General features: G+C 50.7%; 1 protein-coding gene across 29 annotated transcripts in view; it reads right to left on the bottom strand.

Annotated features, from left to right (window-relative positions):
• Positions 1 to 26,533, bottom strand: part of LOC310747577 (uncharacterized protein) — a 63,261-nt gene extending 36,728 nt beyond the window's left edge. For 4 of the 29 annotated variants that reach the window (XM_083582070.1, XM_083582081.1, XM_083582096.1 and 1 more), the window contains exons 1-12: positions 25,640 to 25,715; positions 12,908 to 13,266; positions 9,961 to 10,117; positions 9,437 to 9,464; positions 8,458 to 8,560; positions 5,765 to 5,794; positions 5,199 to 5,219; positions 4,763 to 4,855; positions 2,455 to 2,518; positions 1,943 to 2,041; positions 1,465 to 1,608; positions 543 to 638 (exon numbers count right to left, since the gene is read on the bottom strand). In XM_083582070.1, the coding sequence (XP_083438196.1) occupies positions 543 to 638; positions 1,465 to 1,608; positions 1,943 to 2,041; positions 2,455 to 2,518; positions 4,763 to 4,855; positions 5,199 to 5,219; positions 5,765 to 5,794; positions 8,458 to 8,560; positions 9,437 to 9,464; positions 9,961 to 10,117; positions 12,908 to 13,266; positions 25,640 to 25,700 (1,255 nt within the window). In that variant the 5' untranslated portion in view covers positions 25,701 to 25,715. Of the gene's footprint in view, positions 1 to 542; positions 639 to 1,464; positions 1,609 to 1,942; positions 2,042 to 2,454; positions 2,519 to 4,762; positions 4,856 to 5,198; positions 5,220 to 5,764; positions 5,795 to 8,457; positions 8,561 to 9,436; positions 9,465 to 9,960; positions 10,118 to 12,907; positions 13,267 to 25,639; positions 25,716 to 25,795; positions 25,910 to 26,353; positions 26,414 to 26,461 lie in introns of those variants that run through there. The other 25 variants (XM_083582094.1, XM_083582075.1, XM_083582079.1 and 22 more) reach the window with 11 other exon arrangements.

The raw sequence follows: 26,533 nt of genomic DNA, 5'->3' as shown, positions 1-26,533 counted from the left end.
CCCTGTGCTTGGGGTTTTTGGGTAAACTGCCCCTGCAATCTCAGGGTGAAAAATTCAGGCAAACAGACGACCAATCACTAAAATACAATGGAAAGCTACTTTAAGAAGGTGAAACATACCCATGAAGTTGCATTAAAATGGGTGTGCGCACACATACTCTTCAGCTGATCCACGCAGATCTGCTACTGCCCCCTCCTCACGCCCATGCTCAATCCAATGACTGTGCAGGAGGCAACTCCATCTCCATCAGGACGTAGGCCAGGGCAGAAAGGGTTAACCCTCTCTACCCACCCTAGTGCTGTGTCTACCTTAATTCCCCCCCCCCTTTTCTGCTGCCATCAAAATGAGTAGGGTCTTGTGTGGGGCAGAAAAATTTGCTTGGGGGTCTCAGCTGCCCGAAAGGCCGTGGGTTAGCCATCACTGCTTTATATATTCCGGAAGGCAGGCTGAGCTCTGACTGCAAAATAGGCATTCTCCCACTGGAGCCCATCCCCGCAAATGCAGCTGGCTGCCGATCAGAGCTGGTGAGCCCCCGCTACTACCTGTGTTGTCGGGCATGGAGGCCTGGTCTGTGTTCCTCTCCTTACGGAAGACAATGTTCCCAAACTGCAGCACGGCTGAGACCATCCGCAGCATACCTGGGGGGGGGGGCAAGAAAGGCCTTTAGTGTGAGCACGCTTCCGCCTCCACCCCTCTGTGCAGATGCAAACACCCAAGGTCATCCACCAAAGGAGGCTAAGGGAGCAGGTTGAAGGAAAATGCAAGGACCTGTGAAGCTCACTGCCAATGGGATGTGGCAGCAGCCGCTAGAGAAGCACATGCAACACCTTGGGAGCATCCGAAGTCCTCCAAATGCAACAAGATAACACGACAACCCTGCACTGTTTATTTTCTATATCTCTGCACTGCATGGGAGGGCTGAGTTTAGAATTGCAAGTTCATAGCAGAGTCTCAGTCTGAAGCAAAGACTTCCTGATTCCTAGTCCAGGTTCTTAAGTCACTTTGTCATCTTTTTTTTTTTTTTAAAGCACCTAAACTAATTTCTGATTAGGTGACATACATGGGAGGAGACAGTGACTGGGGAGACTACCAGCCACATGGGCCAGAATGACAGGTTTCATGTTCAAAAGCAGCAAGTTTCTGCCCACCGGATGCTGAAGGCGACTTAAGGAGGTCACGGGTGTCGCCATCACGCCCTGCCTGGGAACATCCCCAGAGGAATGTGGTGTGACGCAGTCAGCAAATAGTGATCAGCTATCTCAGCCTCGGCCAGCCTGGGGCCCTCCACAAGTTCTGGACTACAATTCCCATCAGCCACTGGATGTGCTGGCTGGGGACTGATGGGAGTTGGAGTCCAGAATCTCTGGAGGGCAACCAAGGTGGCCAAGGCTGAGCTAGACAGATCACAGCTGTTCTCTTGACCCCCTACACACACACACACACACACACACACACACGACTCACAATGTATCTCCTCATGCGAGAAGCCCATGATTCGCATTGACTCCATGGTCTCGTGGAAGATCTCCTTGTCCTGCTGTCCTGGGATGGGCAGGTATCCGTTGGAGACAAAGCGATACTGATTGAAGGGCTCCAACAGCAGCTCCCCTGTAGCGCCATTGAAGAAAAAGAAGCATCTCTGAGGCAAAGGTGCCACACTTCCGCCAGCCAATCCCCACACCCAGGAGCTCCCTGTGCTGTAAGACGCATTGCTCTGTCATCAATGACCACCTTTGCTTTTCTACTGCTGTCATCCTTGCCTTCCCCGCCAGTTCCACATCCAGATTTATGCAGAGAGGCAAGAAGGCTAAAGCGTTGCCCTTCTCTTTCTCCCTCGAGTTTGTTGCTTGCTGCTTTAGGAAGCCGAGGTCCAAAAGCATGGGAGGAGGAGGACCGGACCCCCTTTTTCATGTTGCTCTGGGAGGGCACAGCATCCGTTTACCTTTCACGTGCTCCCCGGCGCCCACCAGGAGCTGGTAGAAGATGTGGAAAGTCCGCTCGTCCTTGGCTTGGCGAATGGCTCGCGATTTCTCCAGCAGGTCTGGGCGGCTCAGGGTTAAGGAGGAAGGACAATTGCATTTGGAAACACGTATCCCCCCCTCCACAAAGCCAGCTTGCCTCACTCCCCCAAGAAGCAGACGTCCCTGCTATGAGACTTCCTAGCTTACCACTTCAACCTTGGCTCCCCCATATGTCGTTTGACTACAAAACCCATCATCCCCAGCCAGATTAGTCAGATGGGAGTTGTAGTCCGATGACATTTGGGGACCCAAAGCTGAAGAACACCATCAGGAATCCCTGGGTCTAGGATCCACAGGTGCCTCTAACCTGTCAGGGATCCCCGGATCCAGGATCCCATATTTATTCTAATTCAGGCTTTGCTCTCTCGCCTACAGAAATCAGGGGAGTCCTAGTTTTTGAACTAAACCCATGGAACTCCACAAGCAAGGATACATGTTTCTATGTTTGCTCCGACAATGTAGCCAGCTACATCGAAATTAATCCGTATAAATTTACCCTGGAGGAACACAGTGGGAGGGGAAAGAGAAATGAGACAGAGTTCAGAAGGGCTCAGCGGCTTTGTAAAGGACAATTGCTTCATTTACATACCCAGATCCCTGGAAAACACAGTATATAGGCAACAACCATTTTATGCTTGTTCAATGCACGTGCAATCGTGTGCGCGCACACATCGCCGCCACAACCCAGAAAAGGGGTGGGTTTACATGTGTTCCACCGACATGCGCAGGGGCCAGGAATGCAACCCCTGTGCAAATCAGGGGATGTGTGCACATCACACCCAGAGTAGAATGCTTTCTCTAGCCTTAAACATAGTGATAGAAGGGTGATATCCAGCTAAGTGATGCTCAAAGCAGACCCACTGAAATGTATGGAAGTAAGTCAGTGTAAGTCCATTGACTTCAATCAGTTTAAGTATGACTAATATTGGACATCACTCAATGCACCATGATTTTAAAATAAGAACGCTCTAAAATTATCAGATTCTTCCTCCTCCCCCTGCCCTTTTAAACATTCTGACAAACTACAGAGTAGCCTTGGGCCACTTGGTGCTATTGGACTAGAATTCCCTTGCCGGCTGGGGCTGATGGGAGTTCTAGCCCAAAACCTCTGGAGGGCACGAAGTTTGTGAAGGCTGTTAAAAGAGGCTAAGAGCAGACTTCCCTCTCCCAGTCAACTGCAGATGAGGTCAGAGCTAATCAATCGTTCTTCAGCAGGAAGGAGTAGAAACTCGTCTCTGCACCAACTGGAAGAAACTTAGCATTACTGGGTGATGCGAAGCCGACTCCTCTCCTTTCAACAAGGAGGAAGATAAAACACTTTATTTCAGCTTCTTAAGGAGGGACCGAAAAGTGACATTTCCCAACAACAACAAAGGGGATCTGAAAGCAGATCTTCGGCAAGGACGGGAAGAAACTGGTTTTTCTTCCTGAGGAGGAGAGGCTTTGTTGGCATAGTTCAACAAAGCAGGTGGGAGTGTGAAAAACACAGTTGTGTACACAACCTGCCCTTTCTGAAGAGTGGGTTAAGGTGCATTTTAAGATGGCTCAGGGAAGATGCACGATGGCTCAGTCGGCAGAGCATGAGGCTCTGAATCTCAGGGGCATGGCCTTGAGCCCCATGTTGGACACGGATGACCCTCATGGTCCCTTCCAACTCTACAACTCTGTTCTTGAAAGGGTTTGCATCCTGCACAATGGGTAGATGGGTCCGCAGGGAACACCAGTACAGGAAAGGTAAACAGGGGGTTGCTGGATGGCAGTAGTGGTGCAGCCTCTGAATATCCGTTGCTGGGGAGGGAGAGAGGCTCTTTCAAGATCAGGATGCTGAGCTGGATGGGATTTTGGTTCCTTTTTATTTTTCCAACAGGCCACATAATGAATGCTACCTTGTGCTGCTTCTTGCCCTTCAGTTCTCCCCCAGAAGGTGGCTGGGCCTTAACATTGCCACCATTCAAGCAGACAAAAGGGCAACTTACTCCTTTCAGGGAAGGAGCTAAAACACAGGCAAGATGTTCTAAAGAGGTCAAATGTTCCCACCTTCAGACTCTACTCAGCCAGACTCTACTCCAGGATTTTCTGTGGCCAGTTCTTTTGATTTGACTTCAACACATTGACTGGAGCTCTGAAATCACAGTGCCAATCTCCTGCAAACCACGCACTTGGGGATTTGCAGGGAAGGGAATCCCCGCACCAGCTGCCGGATAGAGGCAAGGCAGACCGGTAGACCCCATGGTGTCATGCCATGACAACAGGAATGCAGGAAGCTGCCTTGGTCAACCTAGCTCAGCACTGACTGGCAGCAGCTCGCCTGGCAAGGGTCTCTCCCAGCCCTGCCTGGAGACAGAGGCACACTGACGGTCCTTTGGCAGGGACCTGTATAGGCAACCCCACCCTGAAATAAATCACTTTGCCACAGCAGCCACATTAGACATTACCACATTTTACGCAACTCTAGTGCTTGGAAGCATCCGTAGTGAGGTTGAGGCAAAGCGGAAGGACGGAAAAATCCTCACACCTTTGTGCCACGCTGCAAGAAGGAAGGGGAGCTTCTCCCATGTCTGAGTTCTCCACGACAGAGGCAGCATGTCGCCACACACATCATACACTCCATAGTCCAATTTTTGCTCCCCAGCGGGGGCCGGTTTCACCAGCCCCTACGTACCCCTCTGCCTGGAGACTCTGAGGATTGAATATGGGACCTTCTACATGCAAGCACCAACTAGGGTGAAAGACCGACTTACGAATCGTGAGGAGTTGTCGTTTTTGACTGTTTTTGCGTTGCCGAAGGCCTCCAGGATAGGGTTGGCTTGTAGCAGCTGGCGTTCCAGTTCACCCTGGAAAGAAAAAGAAAGAGGTCAGGTGGGGGGGTGGGCTGGGGTGGGGGGTTTGCCCAGACCCAGAAGCAGCAAAAGATGAAGCCGTGTAGAAAGAGCTCTCAAGGCTCTAGCCCTAGAAATGTGTTTTTTTCGGGGGGTGGGCAAATGCAGTGCTCTGAGAAATTTAGATCCTGGCAGGAGGAAAGCTGGCTGCCCTCTTGGAAGGGAATCACTCCCAAGCGACTTCCACCTTCCATTTTTCTGACCACAGGGTGTGGGGTGTGTGAACCCTATAAGTATGTGCACCAGGGTACAATACCCACCCAAACCCCCCCAAAAGCACAAGAGGAAAACTACTCACGTAGGAAGCAGGGTTGGAGGTCTATGGGTGGGGGTGACGTCACGAAACATGAAATGGGGACGGGGAGGGAGAGAGCAGGGAGCAAGACGAGGTGGGGTGGGGAAAACAAAACAAAAGACAAAACAAAAATGAACAACAACCAAAGGATTAAGTCAGACAACGAAAAAAAAAAGTAAAGACCCAACAGTGACGATGCAGTAACATGAGCCGGGAACCAGTGCAAGGGTCGGTGGGGGGCAGGGAGGGCACCCAGGCGCCCCTCTTCCCTTTCCCAGCACCCCTTGAATCCTGTTCCTTTCTCAAGAGAGCCCAGCGCCCTGGCTCTGATGAGGGAAGAGAGTCCAGTGAACCGCTTTCAACACAGAACACAAAAGTTTAAAAAACCAACGAGAAAAGCGTTCGAAGCCAGAATCGCAGCCCAAGGAGTCGGCATTGTCAGGAGCAGCAGCCAGTAAGTGACCAGAGATCAGCGTTGGAGGGCAGGCAAGTGAGGAGGGAGCAGTGGTGGGGGTTGGCGGGGGGGGCAGGGAGTTGGCATTTCAGCGGCATGCATTGCGCTCTCTTGCCTGTTGTTTGGCTTCGTTCGGGTACTCCAGCTGGGGCAGCAAGACAATAGAGGGGAGGTTAATGCAGGCTCCCCTCAACAGCCCACAAGGACACCCCTCCACCCAAACACGCACACACGCTGCCCCCATTACAAAACCAGGGTCCGAGAGGGCCCAAATGCCCATCTAGTAAGGTAAGACCAGCTCCCTCCCCCCTGCCCAGCACCGCCTCCCCATGTGATCCAGACTGCAAGAAATGAACAGAAGCACAACAGGAAGGCAGCTTAACAGGGAAGCCCCAGAGCTGAACACACACTTTTGCAGGCACTGGGCTCCAGGGCCAGATCCAGTTGGGTGCTGGGGCCAAGGAAGCCAGGCTTGCCAGTGCCCCTCTGCACAGACGGTGCCACTTTTCTCTCGGTTTTTCAGTAAGCTCCCAAGAAAGATAAGAAGACGCCTGAGAAAATGCCCCCCATGTCGAGATAGAGGGCAGGGAGCATTTGCTCTGGTTACTGCGACTCTGTAGGATGCCCGGTACGCTGATGGCATTGCAGATAATAGAATGGCTTCTGCAATAATATTAATCACTACTGCTGCTATTAAATATCATTTAGCAGTAACAGAAAATGGGAGCCCTCTAAGCTTCCCCCTCCTGCCCCCAAGTTCTGCAACCAGACCAGATTCACTCTTTGCCATTTCCTCCTTAAAAGGATCTCAGAGTGAAGGGCAAGCCCAAAGGTCCATCTAGTCAAACTTCCTGCTTCCTTTCACTGGCCAATCAGATGCTTCTAGGTAAAACTCATTTAAATGTGAGGAATGAAAAACAAACAAAAACCAAGACGGGCCTGATCCAATGGCCCTCTGCTGCTGCTGCCCCCACAGAGGACGGCAGCCTCTCAATGTGGACAGCTCCGTTTAGCTGTCATGGCCAGCAGACATTGGTTAGGGCAGTTTGGGCAGGGGTGCCCAAACTGTTTTCAAAGAGGACCAGATTTGATGAAGTGAACATGCGTGAGGGCCGACCAAAGTAGTTGAGCTTTTTTAAGAATTTGACCCCAATAAATAAACTGCCACAGGGGCCGGATAAAACCAGCCAAGGGGGCCCAAATTAGGACCCCAAAACGGACTGGGTTAGGGCAGATCTCCCTCCACGTAAACTGACCTAATCACCGGGTCCCTATGGCAGGGAACCCTCCACATTGAAACACTCGTTATTTATTTGATTTATTTCATAAAATGTATACACTGCTTGAATGTAAAAAAAAAAAAGCCTCAAAGCGGTTTGCAAAAAGATAAAACTAGAAAACCCAGGAACAATTCACAACCATACTTTAAAACATACAAAAGTTGAAATACCAAAAGAGATTGAAATTACCTGCAACTTTCTAAGCACCTGGATAGGCTTGTCTAAGCACGAATGTTTTTACCAGGCGCCAATATTTTACTATGTGAAGAAGTGATTCCCTTTTGCCTGTCCTGAATCTGCTCTCCTGTCAACTTCACTGCACTGGATGACCCCTGAGTCGTAATATTATGAGAGCAGGGGAAAGCTTCTCTTTTGTCAACTTTCTTCACGCTTTTATTTGTGGCTGTATAGGGGGGAGGCCTGCAAGTTCTATTCTGCCCAACTGCTTAACTTAGGTGTAAACTTCCTCCCCACTTCCAACATTCTGGCCAGTGAGTGTTGAGATAACTAACGCTTGAGAACCAAACCCTTACTCCTAAAATGTTAATTCATTTTTATTTTATTACCACAGGGAACAATTGACTCTGACATATCAGGTGGCCTGTACTTATGTTCTGGCAGTTCTGCAGTGGTTCCTTGCCCCCACGTAGACCTCCTCACCGCAAAATGTTTGGCTATGGGCCTGGTTTCGTTCTCCAGTTCGTTAAGTGCCCAGGACTTCCAAAGCAGGAGGAGGAGGTGAAATCTCTATCATATTTGCGGACAAGAGGGAGAAAGGGAAGGGATCCTGACTCCAGTAGGCCCGCATTCAGCCACTTATAGAACAGGGCGGGCACCAACTGCCTCGTCTTGTGTTACTTCTGCCAAGACGCAGGAGCGCTTGGGAGGAGAAGCCCTGCACCTGCAGATCTGCGAGGGCGTTGAGACAGAACGGCAGTGACTGGGAGGGATGGAGGGAGGCAGACGGGGGGGGGGAGGGAGGACACGGTGAGCAAGAGGCACACAGGGCAGGTGGGCAGGACAGAGTGAGCAGTCGTGGCAACGCAGGTTGAAAGGAATGACTACGACAGGTACAGGCAGCGACTCGTTTCCTTTGACAACAACACAAGAGGGACGGGCAGGCCATTTTGGTGCTGGCTTCTGCCCGGATGCCTCTGCCCAGATGCCACAGACATTCCAAGCGGGCACAGACTGGGTGTGGCAGGGGAAGGCACTCAGGGGAAGGGTGCTTCCACTTTCCCGCTACTTCACGCATTCCGGAGTCTGAGCACCAGCAGTTGGGGAAAGCTTCCGGGCTGGCCTTGGCTCAAAGCTGAGCCCCGGATGCTGGGAGGCTGTCGGGCCACACACAGGCATCTTTTACTTGGCTGCCCAGGGGGCGGGGAGAGGAAGAGCTGGTCAACTCCACTCGAGGGTTGGCGGAGAGATCAGGCCAGTCCACTTACCGGGGAGGGGGCATTTTCAAACGGGGGGGGGGGCAGAGCGGAGCAAAAGCTAAAACACCACACATCGGCCAGAGGTCACTCACCGGCACATTGTGGTCCTTCCGGGCTTTGTGCGATGAAGCCACGTGGGCCAAATACTGGATCACTTTCTTCGTGTTTTCCGTCTTCCCAGCACCTGACTCGCCCCTGCCAAGGAGACCAGACACCAGGGGTGAGAAAAAGAGGGCACTTGATCCTGGTTGGCGCTCACCCCCCTCTCCCTCCCCAGCTTCATCTAAATGGTCTCCTAAAGAGGTAAATAAACGCAGCATCCTCTCTTCCCGCTTCCTGGGTCTGTATCGCACATCAGTTCACCTGACGCAGCATATTGACAGAGAGGTTCCATCCACACTGAACATTTAAAGCGGCATGGGACCACTTCAAATGGTCATGGCTTTTCCCAAAGAATCCTGGGAATTTTGCTTAAAGTCCTGAGAGTTGTTTGGAGGCCCCCTGTTCCCCGCAGAGAGCCATGATTCTACAAGCGGTGTTGATAAGCCATCCCTCTTCCCAGGAAATTCTGGGAACTGTAGCTCAGAGAGGGGAATCGGGGGTTGTGCTGGCTTGGGGCTGGTGGGAGTTGTACTCCCCAGTGCCAAGGCTTCTCTAAAGCAATATCTAAATGGTAAAGAGTCATTATTCACTTCCCTCTTAATATGAAGACAAGCCTCGTGGTTTAGGCCCCAGATCAGTCATTTTTGTCTGGCATTTGTACAGAACAGGAGGAAGCTGGGCAAACGAAGCCGGGGGTTCGAGATGGGTGTTTGTAAGGTTGTGTGAGCACAACAGCCCACATTGTGGACAGCTGACAGGCCTGCAGGGATCCTCTTGCTTAAACTAGCATGCCTTGTGTCAGATACTGGTGTGTTTTGGTGCTCGGTGCCCTTTTGGCCCGCAGAGATTTCCACAGCCGCAGGCAAACAGGCACGTGAAGCAATGGGTGTGTAATGACCTTTGGCTCACCCACATACCTGCTGCTGAAAGCCCCTCCCCAGCAGGTAAACCGTTCCTGCTGACACTCACGTGCACAAGATCGACTGATCCTCTCGGTCTGGAGGGGGGAAAGGAAGAAGAGAGACCGTTCAGAGACAAGAGGCAGGAGTCGTCTCCTCCGCCAGAGGGCACCAGAGGCAGACTTGCAATCACCCACCCACCCAAAGCTCACCGACCACAGGATTCTTAGGACCTCTCCGACACATACCACACTGTACACTCACCCCAAAGCCACACACTTCTTCCCTCCTCCAATTCAGCTTGGAACGGGGAATGGCTGGAACTTCTCCACCCCTCCCCACCTCCCACAGCAAGCCCTAGTCTCGGGCCACATTCACACTGAACTTCTATGGCGCCATGAGATGCCTCTTTAAACACTCATGGCTTCCCCCAAAGAATGAGGAGAATAAGGGTCTCCTAACAACTCTCAGCACCCTTAACAAACTACAGCTCCCAGAATTCTTTGGGGAGGCAGCCATGACTGTTTAAAGCGGCATCATAGTGCCTGAAATGTATGGCACCCCTGTGTGCCCCCTTTGCTTTCCAACTCGTACCCTGCAGCATGCTCCGATAGGCAGCCTCAGAGATGGCATAGATGTGGGGTGGCATCTCGTGGCGCTTCTTGCCCCGGTACATTTCCACGATCTGCTCCGTGTAGATGGGCAAGTTCTTGTAAGGGTTGATGACCACGCAGAAAAGCCCCGAATAGGTCTGTTGTTGCAGGAGAAGGAAGGGGGGAGGGGAGGGGGAGCAGCACGTCAGAACAGTTCTCCGCAAGCCCCATTCCCAAAACACACACATAACCGCAAGGTAAAATATGCCTGCGCACAAGCGCTCTCAAGTTGCCATGCTTCCTTCCAAAACCAACATCTGAAAATTCGAAAATTGCTTCTGCCTCGGGCGGAAGCAAAAAGGAAGAAAAAGAGATGCAGGCCAAGTTAATCCACTTCCAATTTATCAATCAAGCATATCTTAAGGCTGAGCAGGGACCACGCACCTGGTTTACATGAGCAGCAATTGGGGGTTGGGGGGCAGAATATATATGCGGCAGAAAGAGGCGATTCCAGCTTTTTCAGCTCTGAGAAGTCTCTGGGTTCTGGACTGGAACTCTCTTTTTTAAAAAATGATGTGGATTGATGGACACAAGAAAATCCCCTGCCCCAAAACAATTGCCTTGTGCGGCTTCATTGCAAGGGCATTCCTGGGTACATACTGCCAGGGGTTTTTTTTATAGAAGGAAATACAGTGGGCTAGCTTAAGAAGGCAAACAGACTGTTCACACATAACCCAATGGGGGCCGATTCTTAACGTTACCGCGGCCGTGGTTTTCTTTAAGCTGAATGTTGATTGGTCTTTGCCACACCACCACTGGCCCGATTTTGGGGTGGTTTATGGTACCACACTAAGAGCCGAGTTCCACGCACGGCAAAGCAATCCAGTGGTGTGCTTACATAATTTTAGACTCTGGACTTCACGGGCATACGGGAAGGGCACAGTCTATTTCTGCACCCAACTTCCAAATGAGATAAACTGGAGCTGCGACAGTATTTGGGGACCCTGTGAATCGCTCTGCTGAGTGGAGCCCTGGGCTTCTGCCCCAGCCCCAAAGACCTACCCTGACTATGCTTGTACAGTTTTACTGCAGGGCCAGTGAGGCTGGAAGCCTGTATAAAACTGGATGAATGTGAACAGAACACAAAGCAATAGGTTGGGACTGCAGGGAGGCAGGTGTAGGGTAAACAGCAGAGAGGGGGGAGGACACCTGAGCAAAAGATGCCGCCCAGGGAAGCTGCAGAAACCCCCTTCCATGCGGCACTTTCTCAAAAGGTGCCACCTGCTGGGATCTCCCATAGAAGAGGCCCTCTGCCCCAAAGCAGGTGGCAGAACTAGGCGACCCACAATCTAGAGCCTTCCACTCTCAAGATGAAGTGTGTGTGTTTGCAACTGTGCCCTCGGGAGAATTTGTTTCACACCTCGTCGCGGGCTCCCGTTCTAGCTAAACAGGTCTAAGTCCGTTCCCCGCCCCGATACCCAGCTGCAGGGGTGGGGACTGGAATGGGGGAAGGGAGGGTTGCTGGGCTGTCCGCGAGTCAGCAATGACGTGCGGCTGAGAGAATGCCTTGGCACGCTGCCTCTCAGGGCAGCCTTTTGTGCCCGCTTGGGTGGCACGGAAACCAAAGCTGACAATGCCAGTCAGGGCAGAAGAGAAGGGGGCATCTCTCCCCGCTTCCTTTCGTAGCTAAGCTGCGTGTGTTACTGGGGTGGAGGAGACTCAGCTCCCCCCTTCTGGCGTCATCACCCACGCACCCGGGCTCCACAAACTGGGAACAACAAAAGCCCAACTTTTAAGCCCCAGAACCAGCTCTTCCTCCTCCCTGGCACCAGCGCCTGCTATGACTGAACAGCTCAGCGTCTGAACAAAACCGCACCTCCACTCAGAAGGGAGAACAGATCTGTGGGCCAAGAGCACAAACTCCGGGAACTGTTCCCCAGTAGGGGGCACATGGGCTCCAGTTTGGCTTAAGTCACCCAATAGGGCCTAGCTGCCACCACTGAAATGAGAAAATATTTACAGCGGGCCTGGATTTTCCAAACGGGAGTTGTGCCCCTCCAAATGTGGCAGGACCACCAGCTCCGCAACCACGTGGCCCTCCTGATGTTGTTGGCCTCAAACTCCCACCAGCCCCACCCAGCGTGACCAGTGGTCAAGGATGATGGGAGTTGTAGTCCAATTGGAGAGCCGCAAGCTCCTCAACCTGAGAGCCGTGTGCTTCCAGTTTAAAATCTAGAAAGTGCCTGTTTTCCATTCTGATTTCCAATATCAAGTTTCTGGTGCTTTCTCCAAAGAGAACACAAGGCCTAGAGTGGCAGTTCTCTGCACCAGTAAGAATTGCACCCAATCACATTTTTCCACCACCACCGCCGCCATCCCTACCCCCCGCCAGAAATTCAGGCTCTGTGCCACTCTACACTTTTTCTCTCTTTATGGTGGCAATAACGGTATGAGCTGCAGCATTCGGATTTCCCAGCCCGGGTGTATTTTTGGTGGATGAGAGAATGGGGTGGTGGAAGCCAGAACTCTTGGGTTCAGTCAAGAAGGTGGCAAGTCTAGAGGCTCAAACTTGGGTCTTCGGATGTTTTGGGACTACAACTCCCATCATCCCTAGCCAGCAAGGCCAGTGGTCAGAGATGATAGGAGTTGTAATCCAAAACAGCTGGAGACCCAGGTTTGGGAAGCACTGGGTTCGAGAAAGGCAGGCCTGGAAGCCAGAAGTGCCTGGGTTCTCGTGGAGGGGAAGGGGCTCCTCACAGCAAGGAGTGCCAGGAAATGGAACCTTGGTTCCCCAGGGGACTAATGGCTCCCCACGTGGGACCAAGTGGAGGGTGGGCAGTAGGGTGGCAGCCAGACCTCTGGGGAAAGCTGAAATTGGTAGGGAAAGGGCAAGCCAAGAGGCAGGACTCCCAACGCCCGCCCCCCCCCCCCCAGGCAAGCCAACTCACATAGATGAGGCCTGAGTAATAGCGGTCCTTGAGGTTGTGCAGCACAGAGGCTTCGTTGAGGCAGGTCAGCTCCGCCATGTCTTCCACCTTGGTGAACTTGGGGGGGTTCATCTTCTGGATGTCGTCCTTGGCGACCAGCACCTGACGCCCGTTCTCGGCAAGCTCCACCAGCACCTCGTCCCCCCGCTCTTCGCGCAGACCGGCCGCCTCAAAGCCATGGCGCTCCGATGGGACCCACACCAGCCGCTTGGCCGTCCAGTCAGCCTGGGAGGCTGGGTTGCCCACCTGGTTCCGATCCACAAACAGGTATCTCTCGGCGCTGGCGTCGCCCCGCGGAGCAGGGGCTCGGACAGCCATGGCTGCGGGCGAGGAGAGAAGAAAAAACAGAAAAGATCAGGCAGGGAACACCCTAGTCCTGAGCTTTGGGTGCACAGAATTCCAGTGCCCAGGAAATCATAATTACCCCTGGTGGCCCCCCCCCCAGTTCTTCCAGGTGCCTGTGTCTTTTTGTACCATATGACTGGAAGATGCTCAGATAAGACCAGTGGGGTATTAAACGTTTTTCACTGCTCCTGTGAACTTCTGCACACATTTGCTTCTCATATCTCCTCCCTCCACCCCACAAACCAGAGATGCGGCAAATTTCAGGGCACACAGGCAAAGTAGTGTGAAATTCCCCACTTCTTCGAATGGAAAACACAAAACAAGCATGAATCTTTGAGGAGCGGGATGAGCAGGGAGAGGAAATATTTGAAGCATTGACTTGACTATCAAATACAAAACCTGACCAAATCCGTTGAACTCTGGAACGTCTTAAACAAACATTATCACGCCAATAAAAGAGCAGTTCATGTTTACAAAGTAATCACTGGGAAATAAGGCCTGGGTTTTGGCAAGGGTGGAGTCAATTGTGGGAAAGCAAAAAGTAACTGGAACCAGGACTCTGGGGTCCCCAGCCAGAATACTGTGGTTTTAATGAGCCAAGAGAAAAAGAGAGCCGTTGAGTTGGGTTGGGGACTGTCTGTAGTTGCTACTTAAAGGCTGGCCTTCTAGTATATTCTTATTCATATGTATTTTCCACCTCCCACCATGTGTTCAGATTTTTCCTTAAGACCGAGAGGACATAGCCATTTTAAAAAAAGGTTTTTGTAAGGTCCCATCATCATCGCTGGCCTGACACACCCAAACACATTCACGCCCACCTCACTTTCCACAAAATACAAGCCTTACAAAGTTGGAATTCTCTAAGATACTTAACGTATTTCATTACTCTTGTATAGAATCTTACTGAAGAAAGATTCTGTGCACAGTTTGCAAGATTCGAGGCATCTGATTGGCATGTGAAAGAGAAAAAATGGGATTGGGAAGCAATATACAACCCAAACCACCATTTCGATACATGCACAAAATGTTGCAAAATCTAGGGAAACCCCTTCCAAAACAAAACAAAACAAAAAAACCCACAACCATATGTCGTCAAATAGGCCTGTACTCTGAAGTTGGTGTGGAAAAGTCTAATAGATTCCTATTTACCCATACACAATAAAACTATAATTATTGGCAGATGAATTAATGAAAGATATTATGAATCAGGATGAAAATATTTTAAAACTCAGGGTTTGCCAAAACCTGTCATTGTATGCAATTCTCTCCGTCTGTCTGTCTCTTCTCTCTTCTCTCTTCTCTCTTCTCTCTCTCTCACACACACACTTTTCTAGTATGAACTTACAAAAACTGGATGGTGGTGGACTCACAGACGTTACCTTCTAGACACAATAAGCAGAGCTGCTCTGAGTCAAGGGACTTAACAAGGAAGCCAGGAACAGACACGGGGAGAAAACGCTAGAAAAACAGGGCCAAAAATGTGGCCGGACAACTCAATTGTGTCACAAAGGTGGGGGAAACCTCCTCAGGAACCCTGGCTGCCTACAATCCGCTATCACCAAGCAAGTTTAACTTCTCCTCCTGGAAAATCTAGGCCCCCAGCCTCTCTTCCCTCATTCCCGGCCTAGCGACCCCAGTCAGCCGCCTGGCTGATGAGCTAGATTTTCCAGCTCTCTCCCACCCACCCCCACCAGCCCCCTGCTGGGCTCGCTGGCATAAGCTGCAGCCTCGCTTGCTTGGGCTGCTGGAGCCAGACACTCGCGTCCTTGTTCCAGGCGCACAGCCGGCCGCCGGGGTCTCCTCTCTGACAAGAGGCTTTGCCCGATGCTTTGCATGAATGAGACTGCGCTAGAGGACCGCTCTGTCGCTGCTATTCTTTCAAAGGAGCTTGTCCTGGCGTCTTGCGCCCGTACTCTCTACATCACCTTTCCCCTGCTCATCTTGGCCTCCAGTGGTTTCCCTGAACTCTGATTTGGGTACATGGAAACAGAGCATCCAAGGAGCCAAAACTTGTCTGGTGTCATGTGCTCAGACCGGCACACCCAGAGCCCAAACCCCAGGCATGTGGGAGCTGTCTGTGCTGACTCTGCAAATAAAAAATGAAAAAAATGGAGAAGCACTCTGCATATGTTCAAAGCAACTCCGCTCTTCGGCGGTTTCCTCTCACGTTAGGTCAGAACAAACACTCAGGATGTTAGCATCACGGCACTTAGTTCTAAATGAGGTGCAGCACAATTTAAGTAACCCAAGTTCAGGTTCTGGTCGGTGCCTGGCTGAGAGACCCTATGTATGATGTCCTGAGCAGGCCTGGGACAAATATGCAGCATCCTTGGGTAATAACCAAAGCCCTAGTGGCCTGGCAAAGACCACTAATGACCCTTGTACCCTGGGTGGCTGGGTCTATAAGCTGCCACTGACATTTCCTACAATGCTCCTGATATAGCATCCCTCCCACATGGTGCCCTTCACATGCAGAGCAAAGGGTGGTCCCTGAATGACCAAAAAAGCAGGTGCAGCCCACTAAGCATTGTGGGAAATCAAAATGGCAGCTTCCAGGACCTCCATTAAGAGTCACAGGGAACAAATGAGATTGCCCACTGCCACTTATGCCCAAGGGAGACCTACCAACGTAGGAGAGAATAACCCACCGGGAGAGGTACTCCTGACAGCCCCCTCAGACCTGGAACCAGCCACAGCCTTGGCGTTCCAAGGCAGAAGAAAAGCAGGATATAAACACACAAATCAACCTGGTCTTTGATCTGCCTCCGCTCTGATCTGTCAGTTGCTAGGAATTCAATTATTCCAGGAAGGGTGGGTGCAACTGAGAGAGGCTCGGTGCAACAGGAAAGGTGGGCAAGGGTTGTCGGTTGGGCACCTTGCTCTCCAATGTAGAGATAGGCAGGAAAGTGAGGGGGGACAGAAGAGAGAGAAAGAAAAAGAGAGAAAAGTCTGTGTGGTGCTACGGTGGGGGAGGGAAAGCGGCTCCACATATTCCCACAAAGAGCAAAGGGTGGTAGGTGACGCCCTTTGGCTGCCAACCAAGGCAGGTGCAGCCTGCTGAGTGTACCTGTGCCTGGCAACCACCTGCCGAAGCTGCCGCACCCCTGCCCAAGAACCCAGGAGCACTAATGCGCTGGCACCAGAGAAAAACCATACATCCCAGGTTGCTCCTTTTTTCCTTTCCCTTTTAACGCCGATGCTGCCTCTCTCCTCCTTCTAGAGAACCCTGAAGTCCTTATACCTTATTTCTCCATGTTTGGTACATTCTACAAGGCATAAACAAGCTCATTCCTGTTTACTTTGAATTAATTTCGAACCAACAGTGGTGCCATATTCTAAACACTGACATAAATTAAAACGCCCTGGGTGATCACTCCTCTCCTAAGCTAACCAGATCTTTCTCTCTCTCTTACTCTTACACTGCCATTTCTCCTTAAACATGCAGTCTCCAGACTAAGGTAACCAGCCCCACTGCCCCTTTGCAAAATAACCAGAGGACTTCTGGCTCGACTGACCCCTTTACTGAAACATACACTTTGGGAACCCCAGAGCTTTGGCTGTTTCATAGGCCCGTTTACCAATAAGGCGTGGAAACAATTATCTGCACAGGCCCAGCCCTCAAAGTACCACACCTACTGTCTACAGAGGGAAAGGCAACCACAGCACTAGGCCCAACTCTATGCCCAAAGAACCCAGGAGTCCGGGCTCGCTGTTCCACTGCTCTAAACCACTAAGCTGCAGTCCTTGCCTAAAAGGAACCCAGGAGTCCTGGCTCCAGCCCTCGCCTGCCCCGGGCAACTTTTTCTTTTCTCTTCATTTCTGGCAGAACATCGCCCCAGCTTTCCAGCACATCCCGTGCTGTCTGTCTCCCACCAGGCCCCACTCCCACCCCACCAGAGGGGATTGGACAACACCCGAACCAGGCAAGTCTGAGGCAAGAGCAGCGTCAAGCAACATCAAGTCCTGCCAAACAGTGCCCAGCCAAGTGGCACTAACGAGCCAGCTGCGCCCTCGTTAGCTAATTAATTTGCTGAGCAATCCCAGGGTGAGGCCATTAGGGTGGTGGCAAACAATTGCCTCAGGCCCCTCGGGGCCTTGACAGAGCAAAAAGATTCCTATGACGGTCTCTGGTCCTAGAATCTCCCACAGGCTCCAAACCCCCCCAAAAGAAGAAGCCGGTCAAAGAGGGGAGGGAGAGAGAAGTTTGGAACTTACTGAGGCATTTTTCATTCAAGCTCCAGCACACAGGCTATAACTGTCTCTCCCCGCCCCCGCCCCCGCCCCCCTTTAGTGGAGCTCTTGTGCTTTTTAGAAGTTGCCTGAGACAGACAGAAATTAACCAGGTTTTCCCCAACATGGGGAAAATGTCGTTTGATGAATTTGAAGGCCAGGGAAGAAGAAAAGAGGTTGGAGCCTTATTGTGGAACAAAACTCAAACTAGGGAGTAGTAGGGGATGTTAGGGTTGCCCAAAGGCCCCGAAGAAACAAAGCACACACCCAGCCAGTTCCTTAACAGAGGTGTGCAATGCATAAATCAACAGGTGAAACTTTTCAAGGGAAAGAGCTAGACTTTGCTGCCTTCACATTATCCTGATGGTAAAAGGACAACTGCGGAGACCCCGTTCTGGAGTTGGCAAGTGAGATCTGGGAACCTGAACACACGAGGTTTTCTGGGAAGGAAGCGGGACCTGGCAGAGAAGGCTCAGGAGGTCTTGCTGTGACCCCTACATGCCTGGATTCTCCAGAGAGCCAAATGTAGCTATGATCATCACAAGACTCATTTTAAATAGTAGGTGAATCATTTATTTATTTCATGCTACACCTCATGGATTGCAGCAAGCAGATTATTTATTTAAAACCCATGTGAGGGAACACATTTGCAAGTGAGCTAATACAACATCTTTCCCAGGAAGGGGACACAATCTTTGGTGAAGGGAGGTGTAGAGGAAAGGAGTCGCAACGATAGAAGGGTGTTTCTGCGCCCTGTGTCCCAGGGATGTGCCAGAAAGAATGGGACAGTAAAAGAAGCCTCCACTGGGATGGGGGAACTGGGGGAACACACAGTGGGCTGAAACAAGGAAAGGGCAATATGACCCAAAATTTGTGTTGTGTTTTTTTTTGGGGGGGGGAGTTGGTCAAAGGAGGTAAAGTTCCTCCCTCCCCTCTGCTTTATGGAGGTTGCCCTGTCAATGCCCCCTGGCGCTCGCCTGTTGGTTTGAGATTGGCAGCACCCGCAATGGAATCGCAAGAATGCCCTTGAAAACCCACAGCCCAGCTGGTATTGGCAAGCACGGCAACCTGAAGAGCAGGGACAACTTCGAGCCCTCGCCTTTCCGGCACCAAACGGACAATGAGAGAAATGTTGATGGGCGGGCACTGTGGGTTAGGAGAGGCAGAGAGAGAGAGAGACGGGGAGGGAGAGAGATGCATGGAAGAAATATAAAGAGACATTTGGGTTAGACATTTGCACCATACTGAAAAATCTCAGGGCGGAGGGGGACATGCAGGGCTTTTAGGCCCTGTGGGTTTTTGATCTGGCCCGGATATTCCAAAAGGAAGCCGCACTGAGTGGCACCATGCCCAGAGGTAATTGGTTCCAAATGCGTCTCCCTCTGGGGCGCGGCATGGCTAAAGAGGCAGAAAACGCAGATCTGTGCAGAGGTGCCAGTTGAAGTATCTCATCTTCAAAGCTGGTTGAAGATGAGAAGCGAGAAGGGAGTGGTTGATGCCTACTGCTCCAGGAGGGAGAGGCTGGGAGCCAGGATTCCTGGGCACTCGAGGCCAGGAGGGCTCCTCCTGAGACAGAGATGGAGGGCAGGGGAGGAACCCTGGGCAGAGAGCGGCAAGAGGGAAACGGGCTCGAGTGGGTTAAGAGCGGGAAGCAGCATCCCGTGGGATGAAATCGTCCTGTAATTGTTAGTTAAGATAGCCACAGGAGTTTGTTTTGCTTGGGATGACCGGAATATTTTTGGTGTGGCTGCCTCCCCAATTTCGGAGGCTCCTTAAACCCCCAGAAGGCGGTGCCTGACTTGCACGCTCTGCTTGATTCTCAGCCACCCGCTCGAACCTATTTGTGTTGGGAGTCATCACCTTCTCCTTCTCACCTGTCAAACTTTCTTGTTGTGGCAAAAACCCAAAAAGCAAAGGCAGCAGTGATGGGAACTAGCTGCCCACCTCCTCCTAGCACAACATCATAGCCCCCCCCCCATGAAACCAAGGAGGCCTGTTTCCCGTTACCAGCGTTGACTAGCGAGGAACCCTCTACAATTCCAAGACACTTCAAACACACACACACACACACACACACACAGAGGCCTTACTTGTTTTGTGTTCAGCAAACAAAGTTGACCAGCGTTTGGCCGAAAGCAAGCCAAGCGAATGATTTCCATTCGACATGCAGTGTTAGAAACACAGGTATATAATCTTATCGCCAAATGGCACCTTAAACCTAGGTTACAGTTGCCGCAATGGAATGTCTAGGTGCCATTTTTTGCAATTAATAATAATAATCATCATCATAATAATAATAGTGGTACCTCGGGTTACAGACGCTTCAGGTTACGGACTCCGCTAATCCAGAAATAGTACCTTGGCTCAAGAACTTTGCTTCAGGATGAGAACAGAAATCGTGCTCCAGTGGCGCGGCGGCAGCGGGAGGCCCCATTAGCTAAAGTGGTACCTCAGGTACCCACTTTATATTTTTAAATCTCCAAGTGGTTTACAACACATTAAAATATTGTATAAAACAATCGAGAATAAAACAAGTTCAAGCTTCAAGGAAAACATTTCAGATCCTTCTCTAAGTGACATTTTGCTTTCCCCAACCACTAACTTGGCACCGAGAGATGCCCACATGGTCACAATTGGACCTGCGTCAGTCGTAAAACGCACCTGCCTAATTTCTAGCACCGTCCACATAATGCAGCGGAATAACCAACCAACAAACCAAGCAACAAAAAAGTAAATTGCTTTTATTTGTTCACTACATTTGTAGCCCCCCTCTTCTCCAAGGAGCTCAAGGTGGCATACATGATTCTCCGCCTCTCTGTGACCAGCCTGAGGTCAGCTAGTGAGATTGATGGCTGGGGTGTGTGGGTAGGGGGATTTGAACCCCGATCTCTCAAGTCTTAGCCCGAAACTCTAACCACTATACCACACCGACTCTCCTAGGCAAGCAAGAGCCACGGACAAAAGTATGCCACACCTATCTCAGTGGTTTTAGCTTTTCAAGGCTACCAAAAGGAGGCGGGAAGATGCGTCTATGGAGAGCTGTCTCAGCACTGCTAACGCTCCCTCTCCATCTGCCCTCTGCCACAAGGATCCCAGGCTCTTTGAGGCAACACAAACTCAGCAGCACAGCCGTAGTCACCGCAACTGCTCTCTCGGGGCCCAAGGGAAACAGTGACAGCAAACAAAGCAAATCCTTCTTGTACTTGGCTGAGTCCTAGCAGATATTCCTGCCACGGTATCTCTTGGTGTGGAAGGGAGAGGAACACAGGGACCAATTCCTCACTGCAGCTTCTGTTGAACCTGCAAGCTGATCCCTCCTCTCTCTGCTTTTTAACTTAGAAGACCAAGAGCAGAGAGACAAGAGACATGGCATGGCACTTTCAGGCTGCACAACGGTGGCTGCACCCCAAAGCTCCATGACTGCTTTAGGGATTATGGGCACGGAGGGAGGGAGAGTAGGCCTTGAAAGCAGCCATGTTACCCCAGTGCTGTGTTTCTGAGGTAAAATACTATGGCAGCTGCCTCTGCAGGGAGGGGAAGAGGAACAGCTGGTCAGAACAGGAAGTGGGGGCCATCCATTCAATAATTATCTGTAAAACCGACATACTTGGTTCAAATACATACATTTACCTACACCCTTCAGGGAGCACATCTCTAAGTTATCTTTTTTTGCTCTGTTTAACTGAATATATTGAGATTGCAGGGTGGTTTATGTAAAACCTAAACCAGGGGGGGAGGGACGTGGGTGGCGCTGTGGGTAAAACCTCAGTGCCTAGGACTTGCCGATCGTAAGGTCGGCGGTTTGAATCCCCGCGGCGGGGTGAGCTCCCGTCGTTCGGTCCCAGCTCCTGCCCACCTAGCAGTTCGAAAGCACCCCTAAGTGCAAGTAGATAAATAGGTACCGCTTTATAGCGGGAAGGTAAACGGCGTTTCCGTGTGCGGCGCTGGTGCTGGCTCGCCAGAGCAGCTTCGTCACGCTGGCCACGTGACCCAGAAGTGTCTTCGGACAGCGCTGGCTCCTGGCCTCTTAAGTGAGTTGAGCGCACAACCCTAGAGTCGGACACGACTGGCCCGTAGAGGCAGGAGTACCTTTACCTTTACTAAACCAGGGGTAGAGAATCTGTGGGCCTCCCGCTGTTGTTGGACTCCCACGTCCCATCAGGCCTGGCCAGCATGGCTAATGGTCAGGGATGATGGGAGTTTAAGAGTCCAACATCTGAAGGGCCACAGGACCCCCGTCCCCCCGCTGCAAGGTCAATGAACACTATATAAATGCCATTTCACTCCACGTCCAGGTAGCCTCATGACATTTCAAGTGTATAAAGGTGTTTTTTTTAAAAAAAAAAAGGTAAATGACCCCTGGACAGTTAAGTCCAATCAAAGGTGACTTTGGGGTGCGGTGCTCATCTCGCTTCAGGCAGAGGGAGCTGGCGTTTGACCACAGACAGGTTTCTGGGTCATGTGGCCAGCATGACTAAACCGCTTCTGGAGCAACGGGACACCGTGACAAAAGCCAGAGCGCATGTAAACACCGTTTACCTTCCCACCGCAGCGGTACCTATTTATCTACTTGCACTGGTGTGCTTCCGAACTGCCAGGTTGGCAGAAGCTGGGAAAGAGCAATGGGAGCTCACCGCATCGGGCGGATTCAAACCACCGACCTTCCGATCAGCAAGCCCTAGAAGAGACTCAGTGGTTTAGACCACTGCGCCACCCGCGTCCCAATCTGATCTATTCATTTTAAACGGTATTTTACCACTTTAAACAGTCCCCGATTCCCTAAAAGAATCCTGAGAACTGTAGCTTGCTAAGAGGCACTGAGAGCTGTTAGGAGATCCCCATCCCCTCCAGAGAGCTACAATTCCCAGAGTTCCCTGGAAAGAGGGACTGAGCATTAAAAGACTCTGAGAACTGTAGCTGTGAGTGGAATGGGGTCTCCTAACAACTCTCAGCAGCCTTGACAAATTACCCAGGATTCTTTAGGGGAGCATGACTGCTTAAAGTGGTATAATACCGCCTTAAATGTGTAGTGCAGATGGGTCACCAGTTCCCCTTCTAGGACTCCATATATGGGCCCCTGGGGAATTCTGTGCCCTTTTCCTTATGGGGTACAGCAGCAGCCCCTTCTCCACCCACCAAATTTCCAAAATGAACCTCAATTCATTATTTGGCTAGCCAAGATTTAAAGGCAGGAGGAATCTGGGAGTCAGGATAGTTGGCTTTCTTGAGGGAAGGCTATAAGAGATGTCAGGAGACTAGCGTCCTGGATTCCCCAAGAGGAAGCGTTGGGAGCCTTTGCCCCTCTGAGATGCGGCTAACTTACAACTCCCATCAGCCCTGCAAGTGTCACCAGTAGCTAGGGATGATGGGAGTTGTAGTTCAGTAGCACCTGAAAGGCTGCAGGGTCGCCATACCTGTCCAAGAGACAAGTAAGGAAAGGAACACAGAAGACTTTGTAGAAATTAGTCCTGAGCTATGTGACAGGAAAGATGGCACCAGATGCATCAGAGCTGTCTGCCTTGCTGATGCGTCCAATATATCTGGAGGGCACCAGGTTGGGGAAGCCTGCATCAGAGCAAGAGGACAGGGAGAGAGGACTCTCCTGGATTCATCTGGAAACAGGATGGGGAGCTATGTGGGTTCTAGCCAAGTGGCTGGGAGCCAGGACTCCCAAGAACCCTGGGCCTCTCTGGAGTGACGGCCACTATCTTTATAACTATCACAGTCACAGAGTGAAATAACAAACCCGACTTGAATGTGTGTCATTCCCCACATATGTGTGGCGTGTGTGCCACTTTTGCATCTTCCCACATAACCCCCCTCCACCCCTTTCTGCAGAGCTCACGACACGCCTGCTAATTGTTTTGCCGGCCGGCTCATATGACTCCCAACGTATCCAGACCTTTCTGCCAAAATCCCTGTTCCAAGTTTAGGACTGAGCTGGGAGGGTTGGGAGGTGGGGGGCAGGGAGCAGGCTGCCTCCATGGTGTAAAGGCGCCCGTTGCAGCTATAAATACCGGGTTGCCGACAACATAACTGTTTGGTGCTCAAGTCCAGAGGAGACACGACTGTGTGGGGAGGGCAAAGGATTTTAACCAGATCTCTCTCAGTTCTAGCCCCAGCTCAACATGAAACCAGGATTACTTGGAATTAACTTCTTTTTTAAAATAAAAAAAGCAAAAACTCCTCTTTGATTTGTGTAATGTCTAGCATTACGTACAGCACCACAACTACCCCTGCAGCCCTCTCTCCTTCAAGAATTTGGAATGAAATGCTCACCGTCCAGCCCACTGCTGAACATCCCAACATCAATTACCACCACCTTCCCCATAAAAAAGTCTGCCTTAAATCTCTGGCCACAGTTCACAGAAATATGAAAAACACATGTGACATCAAGGATCAGGAAATAAACCCACCGCCACCACCATTTCCACTGGCCCACTTCAGCTGAAAATATTCACCTCTCCAGGGTTATGAAATCAGACAGACAGCCTCTTTGGACACAAAGCACTTCCTGGCTGCTAACTAATGGCCAGCAAATGCCTTTTGAGCGACACATCCCACATTTTGTTGAGTGGCAGGCATGATAAAAGAAAGATGGTTCTTAAGACTCAAATATATTAACTTTCTGTACTAAACCACAACCTAACAGGCATCCTCAACTTTTCATTAGTTCAGTAAGTCTGCCTTTCCCACTTGCATGTCTCACTTTTAAGAACAGATGAATGTGACTTTATGAAAGGCCTGGTGGGTGGGTGTTGAGGGTCATATAACCCAGAAACCAAATCATCTGTCAAAAGAAACCCTTCAGACATTTAAAGGGAGTGAGGGACACTAGAACACACACAGCCCTCATTCACACACTACACTAAGCCAAACCATGGTTTAGGGCAAATGATCAAGTGTACAGGATTTTGAAAGAGGAGGTCGTACCCACTATGGTTTATTGTGTTGCCTAAGTCCAGGCTTCTGGTTTAACTCTCCTAGGCAAACCATTGGCTGTAGACTTTAGGACAAACCTTGGTTATTGCTTATGGTTTGCCTGGAACAGCTAAACCATGAGGCTGGACCTGAATGACACACTGAGCTAAATCATGCCTTGGCTTAGCACAGCAGCGAAACCACAGTGGAGGAACAAAGTGGGCAAGTATCTCCTCTCCAGGCTCTTGCAAGATTTGATCACACACACACCAAGCTATGATTTAGCTTAGTGTTACATGCAAACTGGGCCAATGGAAGGGTTGCAACTATTTTGCCAATTCATTTAATGAATTAGGTTCTAGTCCACAAAAGCTTATGCCACACACCAAAAAAAAAAAAATCATTAGCCACATGACTCTTTGCTGTTTTCATTACAACAGACTAACACAGCCACACACCCCCCTCTGGAATTCACCATTCTGTTGACACAGCAAGTTCCAAATGCTAAGCATTCCTCGGATTTGCAGATCAAATCTGAGCATTTTAGTGGACTTTTAGATAAAACTCTGTAATTGGCTTGATTAAATTCAGATGGCGCTGTCAGCTGTCTTGAATTAGAGGTTAGACACATGCAAAAGAAAATCACCCCAAAAAAACCCACCACAAAACAAAACCCCAAACTACAAATACCTCACTTCTTCAGCATGAAAACACTCCGCTGCATTCCTGAAATGCTTTATATTATTTTGGGCATAATACTCAAAAATTCCAGCACCTTTATCCCAATGTGCAATGAATGCAGGCATCCAATCATGCCTTCGGTTCACTGGGTGACACATTCAGCCGCTGAAACCACCCAACGGTCTCCCCGCTACTAGAGCATGGCAGATATAGAGAAATGTAGAGGCCACACAGAATCACATTCTCCTTGAGAATTCCACTTCTTGCAGAGAACTCTTTGCAGTGGGAAGCCTGCATTGCCAAGCCACCTTGGGAGACGGGTGACAGGCCTATTCTTGCCAGTAAATCCAGGTGTACAAGGGTTACAACCTGCACCCATATTCCACATCCTTCTGCAGTGCCATCTTCTATTGTCATTCCAAACCTCTTCGGATTAAGTCCCCTTTACAACCCCCCATTTCTCTTTACGTTAATGGTTCTGTTTCCACTCACCAAGCCTCGGCAAAAACACCTTACCAGAGGCCTTTGCAGTACAGTGCTGTGGGTATTTCTCCTTAGCAGGAAGAGTTGCCTCCATCCCATTTACATCCTCAGTAGGTTTGGGGTGAGTTTTTTTTATTTAATGCTACCGGGTCACAGGCTCAAAGGCAAGAAAGGACTGCATATTCATACCTGAGCAAAGCCCAGAATAGGGTGTAGGCGGGAATGGAGGAGGGAGGAGAGCATCAGAAGGAACCCTGCAGAAATTCAGCAGCTGACATTCTCTGGCTGGCCACCAATGAAGGGCTAGATGGATGGAGGGACGGGCAGGCAGATGGAGTCATGTATAAGAGAGACATAGGGAAGGGAATGAAGAGAACAGATTGAGGGATGGAAAGCCACGCATCGCTCTCTCGCTAGACACATAGAAAGGAGCAGGAAGCAACACCGGTGCACAGATCCGCAGAGAAAACATGATCAGAAGCAGCAGAAGCCGAGGCAGAAAGATCGGGGGGTGGGCGGGGGCGGGGGAAACTTGATTTATCATCTGGGGATGAGCAGAAGACACATCTAAACAAATCCCCACCCCCCTCCCCATCATGCAATGTCATTTTCTGTCATTTAAGCAAGATCACCCCACAAAGGATCAACCCCTCTAAGGAACCCGATCAGCAATTTGGAGCACGCTACTATGATTAAGGCAAAAAATGCACAGGCACGCGGACCCCTTGCCCTTCCCACTCCCCAGACCTTGGCAGAGCCCCTTGCCAGCCGCCGTCAATGAGACAGAGAGACTCGACCAAGGAGAGAAGGGCAGCGCAGAGGAAGAAGAGGGCCCTGGACGAGGCTGCACTGTACCTTAGCAGATAGGAGCGAGAGAGAGACGTTGACACCTCCAAGGCCCAACCGCAACTGAGCAGCCACGGGCGG

Source organism: Podarcis filfolensis (assembly GCF_964270895.1).
Source record: "Podarcis filfolensis genome assembly, chromosome: 13".
NCBI classification, from domain to species: Eukaryota; Metazoa; Chordata; class Lepidosauria; order Squamata; family Lacertidae; genus Podarcis; species Podarcis filfolensis.
The sequence above is the reverse complement of the archived record's forward strand: the minus strand, read 5'-3'. Positions and strand labels throughout refer to the sequence as shown.